This window comes from Sapajus apella, unplaced genomic scaffold (genome assembly GCF_009761245.1).
Source record: "Sapajus apella isolate SASKATOON/1434 unplaced genomic scaffold, GSC_monkey_1.0 scaffold15, whole genome shotgun sequence".
Taxonomy (NCBI): Eukaryota; Metazoa; Chordata; class Mammalia; order Primates; family Cebidae; genus Sapajus; species Sapajus apella.
This window is the reverse complement of record NW_022436955.1, coordinates 32,240,757-32,252,999: the sequence shown is the minus strand read 5'-3', so window position 1 is coordinate 32,252,999 and position 12,243 is coordinate 32,240,757. Positions and strand designations below refer to the sequence as shown.

The 12,243-nt window shown below is 63.1% G+C and overlaps 1 protein-coding gene and 1 long non-coding RNA gene across 2 annotated transcripts in view; both read left to right on the top strand.

Moving 5' to 3' along the window:
* Positions 1-9,064: 9,064 nt before the first annotated feature.
* CBFA2T3 (CBFA2/RUNX1 partner transcriptional co-repressor 3) overlaps positions 9,065-12,243 on the top strand; it is a 94,127-nt gene continuing 90,948 nt past the window's right edge. The window contains exon 1 of the mRNA XM_032283899.1: positions 9,065-9,611. Coding sequence (XP_032139790.1) covers positions 9,461-9,611 — 151 coding nt within the window. The 5' untranslated portion in view covers positions 9,065-9,460. The remainder of the gene's footprint in view (positions 9,612-12,243) is intronic.
* The window catches only part of LOC116555773, a 5,310-nt gene continuing 2,690 nt past the window's right edge, over positions 9,624-12,243 (top strand). The window contains exon 1 of the long non-coding RNA XR_004270669.1: positions 9,624-12,243. This exon is cut by the window's right edge and continues 253 nt beyond it. This is a non-coding gene — a long non-coding RNA (uncharacterized LOC116555773).

The window sequence follows — 12,243 nt, the reverse complement described above, 5'->3', positions numbered from 1 at the left end:
CTGCCCCTTACGCCCCCGGGGGCTGCAGCAATCCTGGCGTTCCCCGGCTCGGGGCAGCATCGCTCCAGCCCCTGCCTCTGTCCTCAGAAAACTCTGTCATCCCTGTACCCCGGGTGTCTCAGTGGTCCCAGCCCCAGCCCAAAGCCCAGACCAGCTGCCTACTGCCCACAGGCACCCAGGTGGGTGGGGCGGCGCCGCAGGCCACCGTGCTCCCGGCCAGTTTGTTCCACGTCTCCAGACAGTGGAGCAGAGACAAGACACCCCAGGTGCCCTTCCGGACTCCCGCCCCACCGAGGGTCTGGGCCTCACAAACGGTGGCTGCTTCCGAATTTGGGGTTTGTTTCCATTGCTGGGAGGCAGAACGCCTGTGAGCTCAGCCTCCTGTGGCTCCCTCGGGCGTGGAGAACGGCGCGGCCGCCCTGGAGACCGGAGGAAGCACAGCGGGGCTGGAAGGGAAGCTGGGCCGAGGAGAGACCTGGCGAGCTGCCGGGGAGGGCTGCGTTCTCCGGGTCACCGCTTTCTTCGCGCATTAATTCGGGATTTGCTGGGTGTCTGTGTGCCGTGTGCTATTTGGTCTCGGGCTGCAGCAGGAAATACCACACACAGAGACGCAGCCGACAGCTTCACCATGGCGTTCACCCAGCCCAGCTGGAAACTCGTGTCCGCACAAAAACTCGCACGCCAGAGTTAAAGTAGCTTCTTCACAAGCAACCAGGACGCCCTTCAGAGGGCGAAAATAAGTGAGCTGCCAGGCCCTCAAAAGACACGAAGGGGTGGGGCGTGGTGGCTCACACGTGTCATCACCGCATTTTGGGAGGCCAAGACAGGTGGATCACTCGAGGTCAGGAGGTCAAGACCAGTCTGGCCAACATAAAGAAACCCCCTCACTACTAAAAATACAAAATCAGACGGGTATGGTGGTGGGCACCTGTGATCCCAGGTACTTGGGAGGCTGAGGGGGGAGAATCGCTGGAACCTGGGAGGCAGAGATTGCAGTGAGCAGAGATCGTGCCATTGCACACCAGGCTGGGCGACAGAGCGAGACACAGTCTGAAAAAAAAAAGAGAGACACGGAGGGACGGTAAATGCACGCTGGGCCGGCAGCTGCACGCTGCTGAGTGAAAGCAGCACAGCAACAAAGACGACGCCCTGTAGGGTTCCTACTCTGTGACATCCAGGAAAGGGCAAAACTGTGGAGATGCACCAAGATCAGCAATGCCGGGGGCTGCGGAGAGGGAGGGAGGGAGGGATGGATGTGTAGCAGGAGCACGGGGGCCCTGGGGCAGTGAAGCTACTCTGCATGATACCACAGCCGTGGGTCCACGTCAGGATATGTGCGTCCAAACCATACGCTGCACAGCAGCAGCTGGACCCTGAGGTCGTGTGGCCTGTGGGTGATGACGCTGTGTCCGGGAGTCACGACTGCAACAAACGGCCACTCTCTTTGGGTTTCTGAGGCCAGGGGTGCAGGGCAACCCTCTGTACTTCATGCTCAGTTTTGCTGTGAACCTAAAGCTGATAGAAAAAATAAAGTTTGTTTAAACAAAAAAGAAAGAAAGCAAAAGCTCGTCTCCCTGGAGCTGACCTCGTGGGAGAGACAGGCGGTAAACAACATTCAGCACATCAGAAAGTACCACCTGCTATTCAAGAAAAACAAAGTAGGAGGGGCTGCAGGGCTGGGGGGGAGGGTCTGAGAGGCCGGGCTGAGCCGTGGGCAGAGGTGGGAGGCGGGTGGGCCGTGCCAGGCTGTGAGGGAACACAGTGACAGAGGGACAAGGAGCAGACAAGGGCCGAGACCCTCACTCCGGGCAGACCCCACATCCCACCCCTCCCACAGCGCACGCCTGAGAGACGCCCCATATCTTGATTTGAGGGTTTGCTGAGTCACCCACAGACTTTCTGGGTCTTCTGGGTGCCCTGGGACCCTCAGATGCCCTGCTATAGACCCCAAGGCCCCTTCCCCAGGACCCAGCATCCAAACCTCCCGGGGGCTGGTGAGAAGGGACTTCCAGGAGGCGCTGAGTGAGCAGAGGGAAGGGAGGAAGTGGGACTGGAGGGCTGGAGCGGGTCCCTGGACACGGGGCGCAGCTGGAAGTCAGGTGGAGGCCAGAGCCCCACCTGCAGGAGCAGCCTCCCTGGGTGCTGAATGACAAACTTCACATCCCGCTGTGACCACAGGATGTGCAGGGATAAGTGCGTCCAAACCACACACTGCACAGCAGCAGCTGGACCCTGAGGTCGTGTGGCCTGTGGGTGATGACGCTGTGTCCAGGGGGTCACGACTGCAACAAACGGCCACTCTCTTTGGGATACACCCGGCATAGAGCCCCCTCCCCTGAGCTGCCTGATGGGGGGATTCTGCTTGGTGGTCTTCCCCGCCCCCATCTCTGAGCTGCCAGATGGGGGGGAGGGGGGAGTTTAGCCTGACGGTCTTCCCCACCCCTGCTTCTCCTCCGTGACCTTCAACTTCCTCCCGATAAGACCCTGCCCTCTCAGGCCGCTGGGGTTGGACCCCCTTAGATGGGTCAGGCGTGCAGGCAATGAGCAGGAAGGGACTGGACCCTGGACCCACCCCCACACCAAGCGCCGCAGACACGTGCTCTGAGGTCAGGTGGCTGGAACCCCAGGGAGGGCCCAGAGCCTCAGGGAAGTTCCTCCACCCACCTTCGGGCAGAGACGGAGTCACCATGTGGGCCTCACCCTGGCTCCATGTAGACCCCAGGGCACACTCGTTCCCCCAGGTCCCCTCGGGGACAAGTGGAGCGGACCCCGGACAGTTCCAGGTGCCTCCTGCACAGGTCCTGGGTGGGCAAGGATTTCTGACAAGTTCCCAGGGTCGGGGACCACGCTCTGAGAAGCCCTGGACCCCCCTCCCCGGCCCCTTCTTCTTGGTGTCTGGAGTCAGGGCTGAACATGGGCAGAGTGGGAAGGTTGCTGCAGGCCAGGGACCCAAAAGCACCGTAGAAACATCTGATGTTTAAAGAGCTTGCAGTTGAGTGAGGCGGAGTGCTTGATGCCAGCCTGTCTGCTCTCTAAGCTTGTGTGTGTCTAAAAACAGGGTCAGTAGGAACCTACCTATTAAAAAGCAATGAGGCTGGGTGCCGTGGCTCACGCCTGGGATCCCTGCACTTTGGGAGGCTGACACAGGAGAGTCACTCCAGCCATGAGTTTGAGACCAGCCTGGGCAACACACCGAGACCCTGTCTCCACAAAAAATAAAAAGTTATCCAGGCGCGGTGCCGGGCGCCTCCGGTCCCAGCTATTCGGGAGGCTGGTACAGGAGAACCGCTGGAGCCCAGGGGGTGGAGGCTGCAGTGAGCCGAGGTCACGCCGCTGCACTCCGGCCTGCGCGACAGAGCCAAGACCCTGCGTCAGAATAAGTAAACAAATAAATAGTGAAAACAAAACACAACATTTTTTCTTATTGGATCCATTCCAATTTATCTTCCAATTCAGATCTAAGGTGCAGTGACAGGGCCGTAAGGGTCACACGGGGTCTTCAGGGGCCGAGTTCACGTTTGGGGCAGGTCAGGACGTGTGGCTCTTAACCCGAGACTCCTGGATTCTTCTGGACCCTTCCGTGTGCCTCTTGGCCAGACCCAGATGGGTATTCCATGACGCCAGGCCCCACCGCAGCCCGAAGTAGCCACCGGTGGGAGGCAGGGGCTGGGCCCGGCTTGAGGCAGGTGTCTAAGGCACGGGAGGTGGCACCCTGGCTCTGGAGGGCGGGCAGCTGCCTCTACCCACGAGTTGGATGCTGCTCGATGGGCCAGGTTTACCCAGATCCCAGGCTCCAGGCTGCCAGCAGAATATTCCAGAATGTTCTAGAACATTGGTAGGTAGGCCAAGGCCACCCTCTTCCCTCTTAAGCTGCTGCCAACACCCAGGCAGGACAGAGGGCAGGAAAGAAAGAGCAAGAAGAAAAAGCCACACCCGAGCCCAGGCAGGGGCTCCCTCGCCCATTCCTCCCGCTGCACACACACCGGCCCTTGGTCGGCAGAGCGTGGCCTCTGGGGCTCCCAGATGAGACGGGGCCGCTTGCCAGTGTGGGGCCTGCAGCCTGGACACGGCCTCAGCACACAGGCAGCCACCTCAGCCTGAGTCAGAGGGAAACCGGACTGGCACTGGGACGTCGCAGCCCTCACCCCGCCCAGGCTCCTTACAGGGAAAGTGGCCTCCAGGCGGGGCTTCCCCCTTTGCAGCTGGGGTGCAGCCGCCTAGGACCCTGGGACCCCCAGGGGGGTTGGGACTTTCCCCTCTGGGAGCCTCAGCTTCCTGTTCTGCAGAAGGGGCAGCCTTGCCCAGCCCTGATGCCTCCTGGGTGCTGGGGAGGAGCAGAGACTGCAGTGGGTGGGGGGCTCCCTGGCCTGGAAGCTGGGTGGGTGTCACCACCACGGGCTCGCTGCCTCAGTGCCCTTCGGTCAGCCTGGGTCCCAAATCCCACCCAGGGCACTGCTGGTCACCTGGGAAATTGCTTAACCTCCCTGGGCCTCTGGGCGGGAAGACCCACAGTCCTGTCAGACGCCGAGCCGATGACACCAGGTCACCAGCGTCCTGGCAAGTCCAGGGTGCGCGGGAAGTGGGGGTGAGGCCGTTGCTGTCCCATGTTCGGATTCCTGTCTCTGCTCAGCACCACGCCCTTCACGAGGGAGGATGCCAGTCAAGGGCACAGCGGGTCGGCTCTCCGCCCCACACCCACTGCCCGCCTGGAAGCCCCTCCCGTCTGGTCAAAGGCCACTGAGCCTCCCAGGCCTTGGGGGCCGCCCTGGGGTCCCAAGGCTGCCTTGGGTGGCCTGGAGACTCAGCCCATCCTGCTCCTCAGAAGCAGCAGAGGGATGCTGTTTCCTCTGTGTTCCCTCGGATGTGTGGGGGCAGAGCCCCAGGGGAGTCCTGAGGGCAGGAGAGGTGGAATTCACCCTGGAGAAGTTCCCGGTGCAGCGCGGGGCAGCCAGAGATGGGTGTGCGGGTACTCCGCCAGCTGCAACCCCAGGTGCTAATGCTGGGATGGAAGCGTGCAGGGCGTGGAGCCTGGGATGGGGCACTTCCTGAGGGCTCTGAGGGTTGGGTAGGAGCCCGCCAGGTGAGGGAAGGTTCTATGGGAGGGCCGGGGAAGGCCCAGAGTTGAGGAGAAGCAGCTGGGGAGAAGCGGCTCTGATGTGCGGAGTGGGCAGAGTATGGTGGGGCCCCCAGCTGCCTTCATGGGCAGCCACTGAAGGTTTAAGAGGAGGGTTTGGTGGCCACACTGCCATGGAAGCAAGTCTTTCTGCACTGGAGGGGTGAGGCTGCAGAGCCGGGAGGCTGAGGCTGACTCCAGGAGGTGGTGGTGGGGCTGGCAGGGGCAGGGAGAGCCATTCCTCCCTTCCAGAGCACTCTCCCGGGGAGGCCCACATCCACAGGACGCCAAGCTGGGCTCCGTTTAGAAAGAGCTTTCTAGCAGCCACGGGCCCGCCCCGGAGGCAGGCAGGCCCAGACGTCGGTGCGGGGATTCCGCTCTTCCTCTGGGCTGGCACCTTCGTGGCTCGGGGACCTTGCAGGGGTCACAGCTGCCCTTCGGCACCCACTCACCTTCACGGGCACCATTCGAAAGTCCAAACTGTTTTATTAAATCCTCACCACACCCCATTCAGCCGACCGTCACCTTCTTACTTCACAGTTGAGGAACTGGGTAGAGACACTTGCCCAAGTGCACCCAGCACAGAGAGGAAGCGCTGAGTGTGACTTTGGAGCCCTTACAGGGCCGGCTGTCCCACCGGAGACTCCCGGAAGCGGGGGTGGTGAACTGGGACTGGGAGGCACCTTCCAGATAAGCTGGGACTGTGGCTGCTTCCTCAGAGTTCAGGGGAGCCGTGGACATGGATGGGAAGTTGTTTCATGTTGATGAGTAGGGTCTGTAACTAGAATTTATCCTTTCCTTTAACCATGAACGTGGGCACCTCCGTCCCTGGGGTGTCAGCCGTGCCTGTGACGGTGACACCAGAGAGCTGCCCCAGGGCCACTTTTGTGGGACCCAAGCGGCCACACCTTGGGAGGGTCCAGGGCTCCACGACAGACCCCCCGTCTTCCACACACTGCAATACCTCAGAACGCCGTTCTCACTCCCTCCGCTTCAATTCACAGCTCATGAAAAGCACAGCCCTCCCTGCGCCAGAATGTCTTCCCAGGGTGGCAACTCTACTTTGGTAAAATGGGTTTCCTTGGTAATTCTGTGAACTCATTTATTTACTAGATGCCCCAGGAGCCCACACGCCAGGAAGGTGAAGACCCCGACTCCAGCTCAGGGCTCCCGTTGGGGTGTCTCCAGCCTGCGCCTCAGCTGCTTCACCTGGGCAGCCTTGAACACCCCCTCCCTCTGTGGCTCACCCCAACTGTCCACACCGTATTCAGGACCAGGAAGCCAAGGCAGGACATGGCCAGTCATTCCTCTCTCCAGGCTTTGTGACTGGGGATGGCACCCTCGTGGGCCTCCTCCCTCCTCTGTAAAGTGGGCTGGCATGAAACTTACATAAAACCATATTTCTACTTATTCACTGATCCACCTATCCACCCACCCACCCTCCACCCACTCACCTATTCACCTATGTATCCACCATCCACCCACCCACCCATTCACCCATCAACCTACCTACCCACCCATTCACCCATCCACCCATCTGTCCACCCATCCACCCACCCATTCACCCATCCACCCACCCATCAATCCACCCACCCATCCATCCGCCACCCATCCAGTCATCAATCCATCCATTCACCCATCCATCCAACCACCCACCCACCCACCCACTCATCCACCCATCTGTTCATTCATCAATTTATTCATTCATCTATTTATCCAGTGGTAAAGGGTGTGTGGGGGCGTCCTACAGGCTGGAAGAGAAGGCAAACATAAGACACGCTGCCTGAAGGGAAGGCCTCCTCGCCCGCCCCCTCCAGCTCTCTGTCACCCTCCAGCTCTCTGGCCATCCTGCAGATTCACCGCAGCCTGCCTTAGGGCCTCTCTGCCTGGAGGACATGGTCCTTCCCCAGGGGCAGCTTCCCCAGCTGCAGGGTGCCCATACTGGGGACATGCTGATGGAATGCATCTTCTGTAGTTCCCAGAGGCCAGGACCTGGGGCTGTCTGAGACACCAGCAGAATCCCAGTGTGGGCCCCAACAGGTCTTTTAGGAAGGAAGGAAAGGCCCCTTATGCCCCGGGAGGCTGGATGCCGGCTGCAGACGGCAGGGGGCTCCGGGAGAAGCTGCGCCCCTCCTGCTGCCTCCACCTCTGCAGCCACTTCCTCCCTCACCCCTTATCTCCCGGCCCGGCTCTGAAAGCCACAGCCAACGTCTGCTTCCCCACAAGCACCAACTGCCCGACCTGGGGGAGAGGAGGCGGGGGGCGGGGAGCGGGGAGCAGGGAGTGGCGCACACACACCCAGGTGGCCGCCAACGTTGGGGCAGCTCCTGTCCCCCGACGTGAGCCAAATTTCTTCTCTTTCCAACCCCACCTCCGTCAGACCCGCTGGTCAGAACACAGGCAGGACAGGCCGGGCAGGAGCTCGGGGCCTCATTGCAAGAGTGGCACTGTCCCATCTGCGGGTTGGGCGGGGTGCTGCAGGTGTGGGCCTGAAACATCTGCCTCAGGGCTGGGGGGCTGCCTGTCTCCTACCCCAGCGGGGTGGCCACGGGCCCCAGCCAGGGTGCTGTCCTGCTGCCTTAGCGTCGGGGCTGCGCCTCCCTGAGACCCTCAGTTCCCCGACTCCCAAGATTCCCACTGCACACGGCGGGGGAACAGGCACCAACGGACACATAAGCCGTGTGATCACGGCAGCCCTGGCCTGTGAGGTCCCTCAGCCCTCTGAGCAGGAAGGCTACAGGAGCTGGGGCTGGAGCACGTGAGGAAACCAAGGGGGTCAGGGCCCCAGACCCTTATGCCAAGGAACAGAAGGGGACATGGGGGCCCATGGGGACCCCGGGCTGGCAGGAAGGTCCCCTCCAGCCTGAGTCCTGGGAACCCAGCGGCCCACCACCCCTCGCAGGGGAGGCCTGGGCGGGCCTTGCACCCCAGTAGGAATGAACACACCCCGACTCTAAGAGGGACACGGCCCCAGAATGCTGCTTGTCCTCACCAACTCCGAGAAGGACACCCGAACACCAGGACGGGGCACCCGGGACACCTGGAGACCGTGTGGAGGAGTCAGCTTTGACCGAGTCCTGTTCGAATTATTAACTGTGTGCAGACGTGATCTAAAAATCAAATCAAATCAAATCAAAATAGCTTGATGCCCGTGAACCAGCCAAGTCTGCGGGCTCCACACCTGTGGTCTGAGGCCACGAAGCCTCCAGCCACGGCAGCCGAAACGCCACCCAACCAGGCCTCAGGGCCGGAGGGTCATGGTCCCCTCCCGGGAAGCCCCTCTTGCCCTCCGACAGTTCTCGGGGCCCTTCAGAGAGTGGCTTTTTCCCAGCATCTGGGATGTGCCTCCCTCTCACCCAACGGCCGCTAGAAATGGGTTCTGGGGCTCTCCCTGGGGTCTGAGTGGTCCCAGGAGGGCTCTGAGGCGGCTTCAGGAATTTCTCAGACTGGAGGAGCCACCCACCCTGAGCCCCAGCAAACTCCAGGATGCTGGGCAGCGTGGCCGAGCTGCCAGGCTGCTCCCCGGAGGCCACCGGGACTTGGGGTACAATCCAAGGCCCCCCGGAGGCCTGGAGCCCCTACAGGGGGCCGAGCAGAGAGAGAGGGTGTCGTTCCCAGCAGGTGGCGAACTGCGAGGACAGGTGGGAGCCCTTGAACCGCCAGCAGCTGGTCAGAGGCACCGTCTGGCGAAGGCCACAGGAACACGCGCGGGGAGGGCCCTGGAGTGGGGTGATGTAAAAGGGGTGCTGGAAAGTCCGGCTGCGGGAGGCGGAGAGGGGGAGACCCCAGGCCAAGCCTCGGTGGGAAGAGGGGCTCCGGGACGCAGCTGCCCCCAGGCGCAGAGCTGCCCAGGCTGAGGAGACGCATGCCCAGCAGCCATGCTGTGGGGCTCGCGGTGGGTGGGACTTCACCAGAGCTGCCGCTGGGAGGAGGAAGTTGTTGGAAAGTCAGACCGGAATGGCCCGAGGGAAGGCCGGGCAGGCCAGGGCCCCAGATGGTTCCTGTCGGGGAAGTCGCGGGCGCAGCTGCAGGCCTCCGGCCCGGCATTATCACGGGGACACAGCTGGCTGCCTCGCCCACAGGCTGCAGGGAGACCTTCCCCCACCTGCAGCCCCAGGCCCGCCCCGAGTCACATGAGCCCCAGGGCTCCCACCCCCTCCCCAGGGCCCAGGACACCCAGTCGGCAGCCAGCAGGCCCCGGCTTTCCAGGGACAGAGGCCCAACTCCAGGACACCCCAGCTGGCCCAGCCCCTCCTCCTTCGCTGGGGGCCCCAGGACGTCGGGAAAGGCAGTCCCGGAAGAGGCCTGTCCTGGGCCCCAGGCCGGCCCCTGAGGGTGGCCCTCCCCATGCCGGCTCCGAGACTGAGGGACAGGTTGGCTGGTTCAGCCTCGGGGTCCACCTGCCGCTCCATGTCCCAGACGCAGCCTGTGCTGGAGAGCGACCTCCTGGCATCTGCCGGCTGCTCAGCGCCCCGGGGTCCCAGGAAGGGCGGCCCAGGTAAGAGCCTGCGGGCGAAGGTGGCGGGGGTGGGGGCAGAAGGCAGCGGCAGGTGCTGGGGCTGTGACTCCTTCGAGCCTCGGGCCTGCCCAGCTTTGTTGACAGCGGCCGTGTTGACTCACCTCAAATATCAACAGGCCGCCCCACAGGCAGGTCCCGCACAGCTGGGGCAGGTGGGCTGGTGAGGACGTGGCAGGTGCCACCCGGGTGCCCCGGCCCCACCCAGACGCAGATGCTGGAGGCTGCTCAGCCCCGTCATGGGTGGGGGGTCCTGCAAAGAGACCACTCCCCCTCCTGGGATGTCCAGGCGTGACGCCTCACAGTAGGCTGGATGAGGAAACTGAGGCCAGAGGAGAGGGTGCAGACCCAAGGCCCCGTGAGGAGGAAATGGACCCTACCCCGGGTCCCTGTTGGTGGAACGATCCCAGCCAGGGCAGTGGGGGCTCGCGGGGAACGTGGGCCTGTACCCTTCCGGGGGCTTCGGGCTCTGCGAGGGGTCCAGCAGCATCCAGCTGTCGCTGACACCCCCCCCGGCCTGCAAAGCTCCAGGACAATGCCCCCAGGACGCTGGGGCTGCAGCTGCAGGCTGGTGGCCCCGTTCCCCAGTGGCACTCGTGGTCTTGCTCCCAGTGGCCTTCAGAACCTTCCAGAGCTCGAAGTCTCCCCTCTCCCAGGACTCTCACTGCAGTCATGTCCAGGGTCTGCCTGCACCTCTGACACACACACAGAGCCAGGACCCAGGGGTGTCCCTATCTGCAGGTGTCCAGGGGGCCCCAGGGCTGTTCCCACCCGCAGGTGTCCAGGGGGCCCCAGGGCTGCCCCTGTGAGGGACCCAGAGGGACCCAAGAGCATGAACATCCCCAACCCAGGCGCCCGGCGTGCAAAGGCCGGACCTCACCACAGCCACTGCCGCTGCTGGGTTCTCCCGAGGGGGTGACAGAGCTGCCTTCCAGGCAGCACCTGCTCACCGGCCCTGGCTTACGCCACCCCACCTCTCCGAAGCAACTGTCTGTCCCCTGGCACTGAGTGGCCTTGGGCCAGGTCCTTCCTCCCTGGGCCTCAGTTTCCTCATGGGTCAGACCCTTCCCACCCGCTTCCCATGCGGAAGCAGCTTCTCACCTGTGGGGAGAGGGGCGGGCTCTGAGGTGCATGGGAGCAGCGGCTTTGTTAGGATTGGGGGTCTACCATGGAGGGGGTGAGGGCCAGCAGTCGGCCCGTGCCTGAGTCGTGTGAGGGGCTGGTGGCTAGACGCATGAAACAGAGGGTTGGGGTGCCCACCCCCCAGGGAGCCCCTGCTTAGGGACTTCAGTGTGAGGAGGGAGCAGGGTCTCCCCTGGGTTGGGGGTCCCACACCTGCCTTTTAGGGGCTTCTGTCCCTGCAAACACCGCCCCTATTGCAGGGTGCCCACGGGACAGTCTTAGCCACGCCAAGCAGCAGAGATCCACATGAATACCAGAGCATGGGGTTCCTCATTTTGCACCCCAGGGCCCCCGAAGGCCCCTTGGGGGACAGATGTGGGGGCCCTGTGAGGCCAGAGAGCTCCAGTGTGCAGCCTTGCCGGGCTGGAGGAGCGGGGGCCCGGGGGCCATGCGAACTGCGGGGGTCCTGGACAGGCCTGTGGGCCCCTCAGCCCCTCTGTGCGGATCTCAGGGACACAGACTGCCCAGGAGTCCTTAAAACCCGTGAGGCCTGAAAGCCGCTCGACTGGGTTTGAAGTATGGGAGAGGCTGCTTCAGAACAAAGCCTCGTTCAGCAGGCCGCGGGCCGGCATTCCGGGGGGGTCTGCGTGCTGCGTGGCGAGGACCGCGGCCCTGCGCTCCTCCGCCGGCGTCGGGGGCCCAGGTGCAAGCAATCAGACGATGGCCACAGAGTACCCGCCGCCGCGTCTGCGCCTTCACCGGCCCCCGCCAGGCGGAGGACCCGGATCCTCACCGACCCCTTGACCCCGTGGCGCAGCCGGAAGCCCTTAGGCGCGTTTGCTGCCCTGGGTTTTCGACACCCGCTGTGTGCGCTCAGAGCTGCGCAGGCTCTCACCGCCTTGTTCCCGCAAGCCCGCTCTGCAGACGAAGTCAGAATGATGACCTGACCGCCCCAGGAGACGCGGTTGGAGCCAGGTCACCCCAGGAGGCTGCCAGGGACAGAGACGTTGAAATGCGCTTGGTGAGTGTAGGCTAGGCAGAGAAGGTTCAGTGCCATGTGCTGGGGCCTCCCTGGGGGAGAAACTGAGTCAGGCCTGCCTGGTATCACCTTAGAGGGCGACGTGAGGTCTAGGTGGCAGGTTTCGGCGTAAGTGCAGGTGGGGAGGTGCCGAGTACCATCAGCAGAGGGTCCAGAACCCCTGGAGTGTGCAGGTGTCGTGGGGACCGGGCAAGGCAGGCGGGCGTCATGGGAACTGGGCAGATTTGGATGCTGTGGAGGCGCCGTTCATGCAGGAAGCCTGAGCCCTGGCCACAGCCCATACTTGGGCCACCTAGCACTGGGGTCACATCCAGAGCATGCGGCCAGCCTGGGTTCCTCCACCCCACCTTGCCCTGGGACTGGGCTTCAGCGCCACTCACCCTCGCTCCATCCTTCTCCTCAAGTGGCCTTCCGGGCCCAGCTGCCCTATGGAGTGCTCTGGGTCTGGAATGT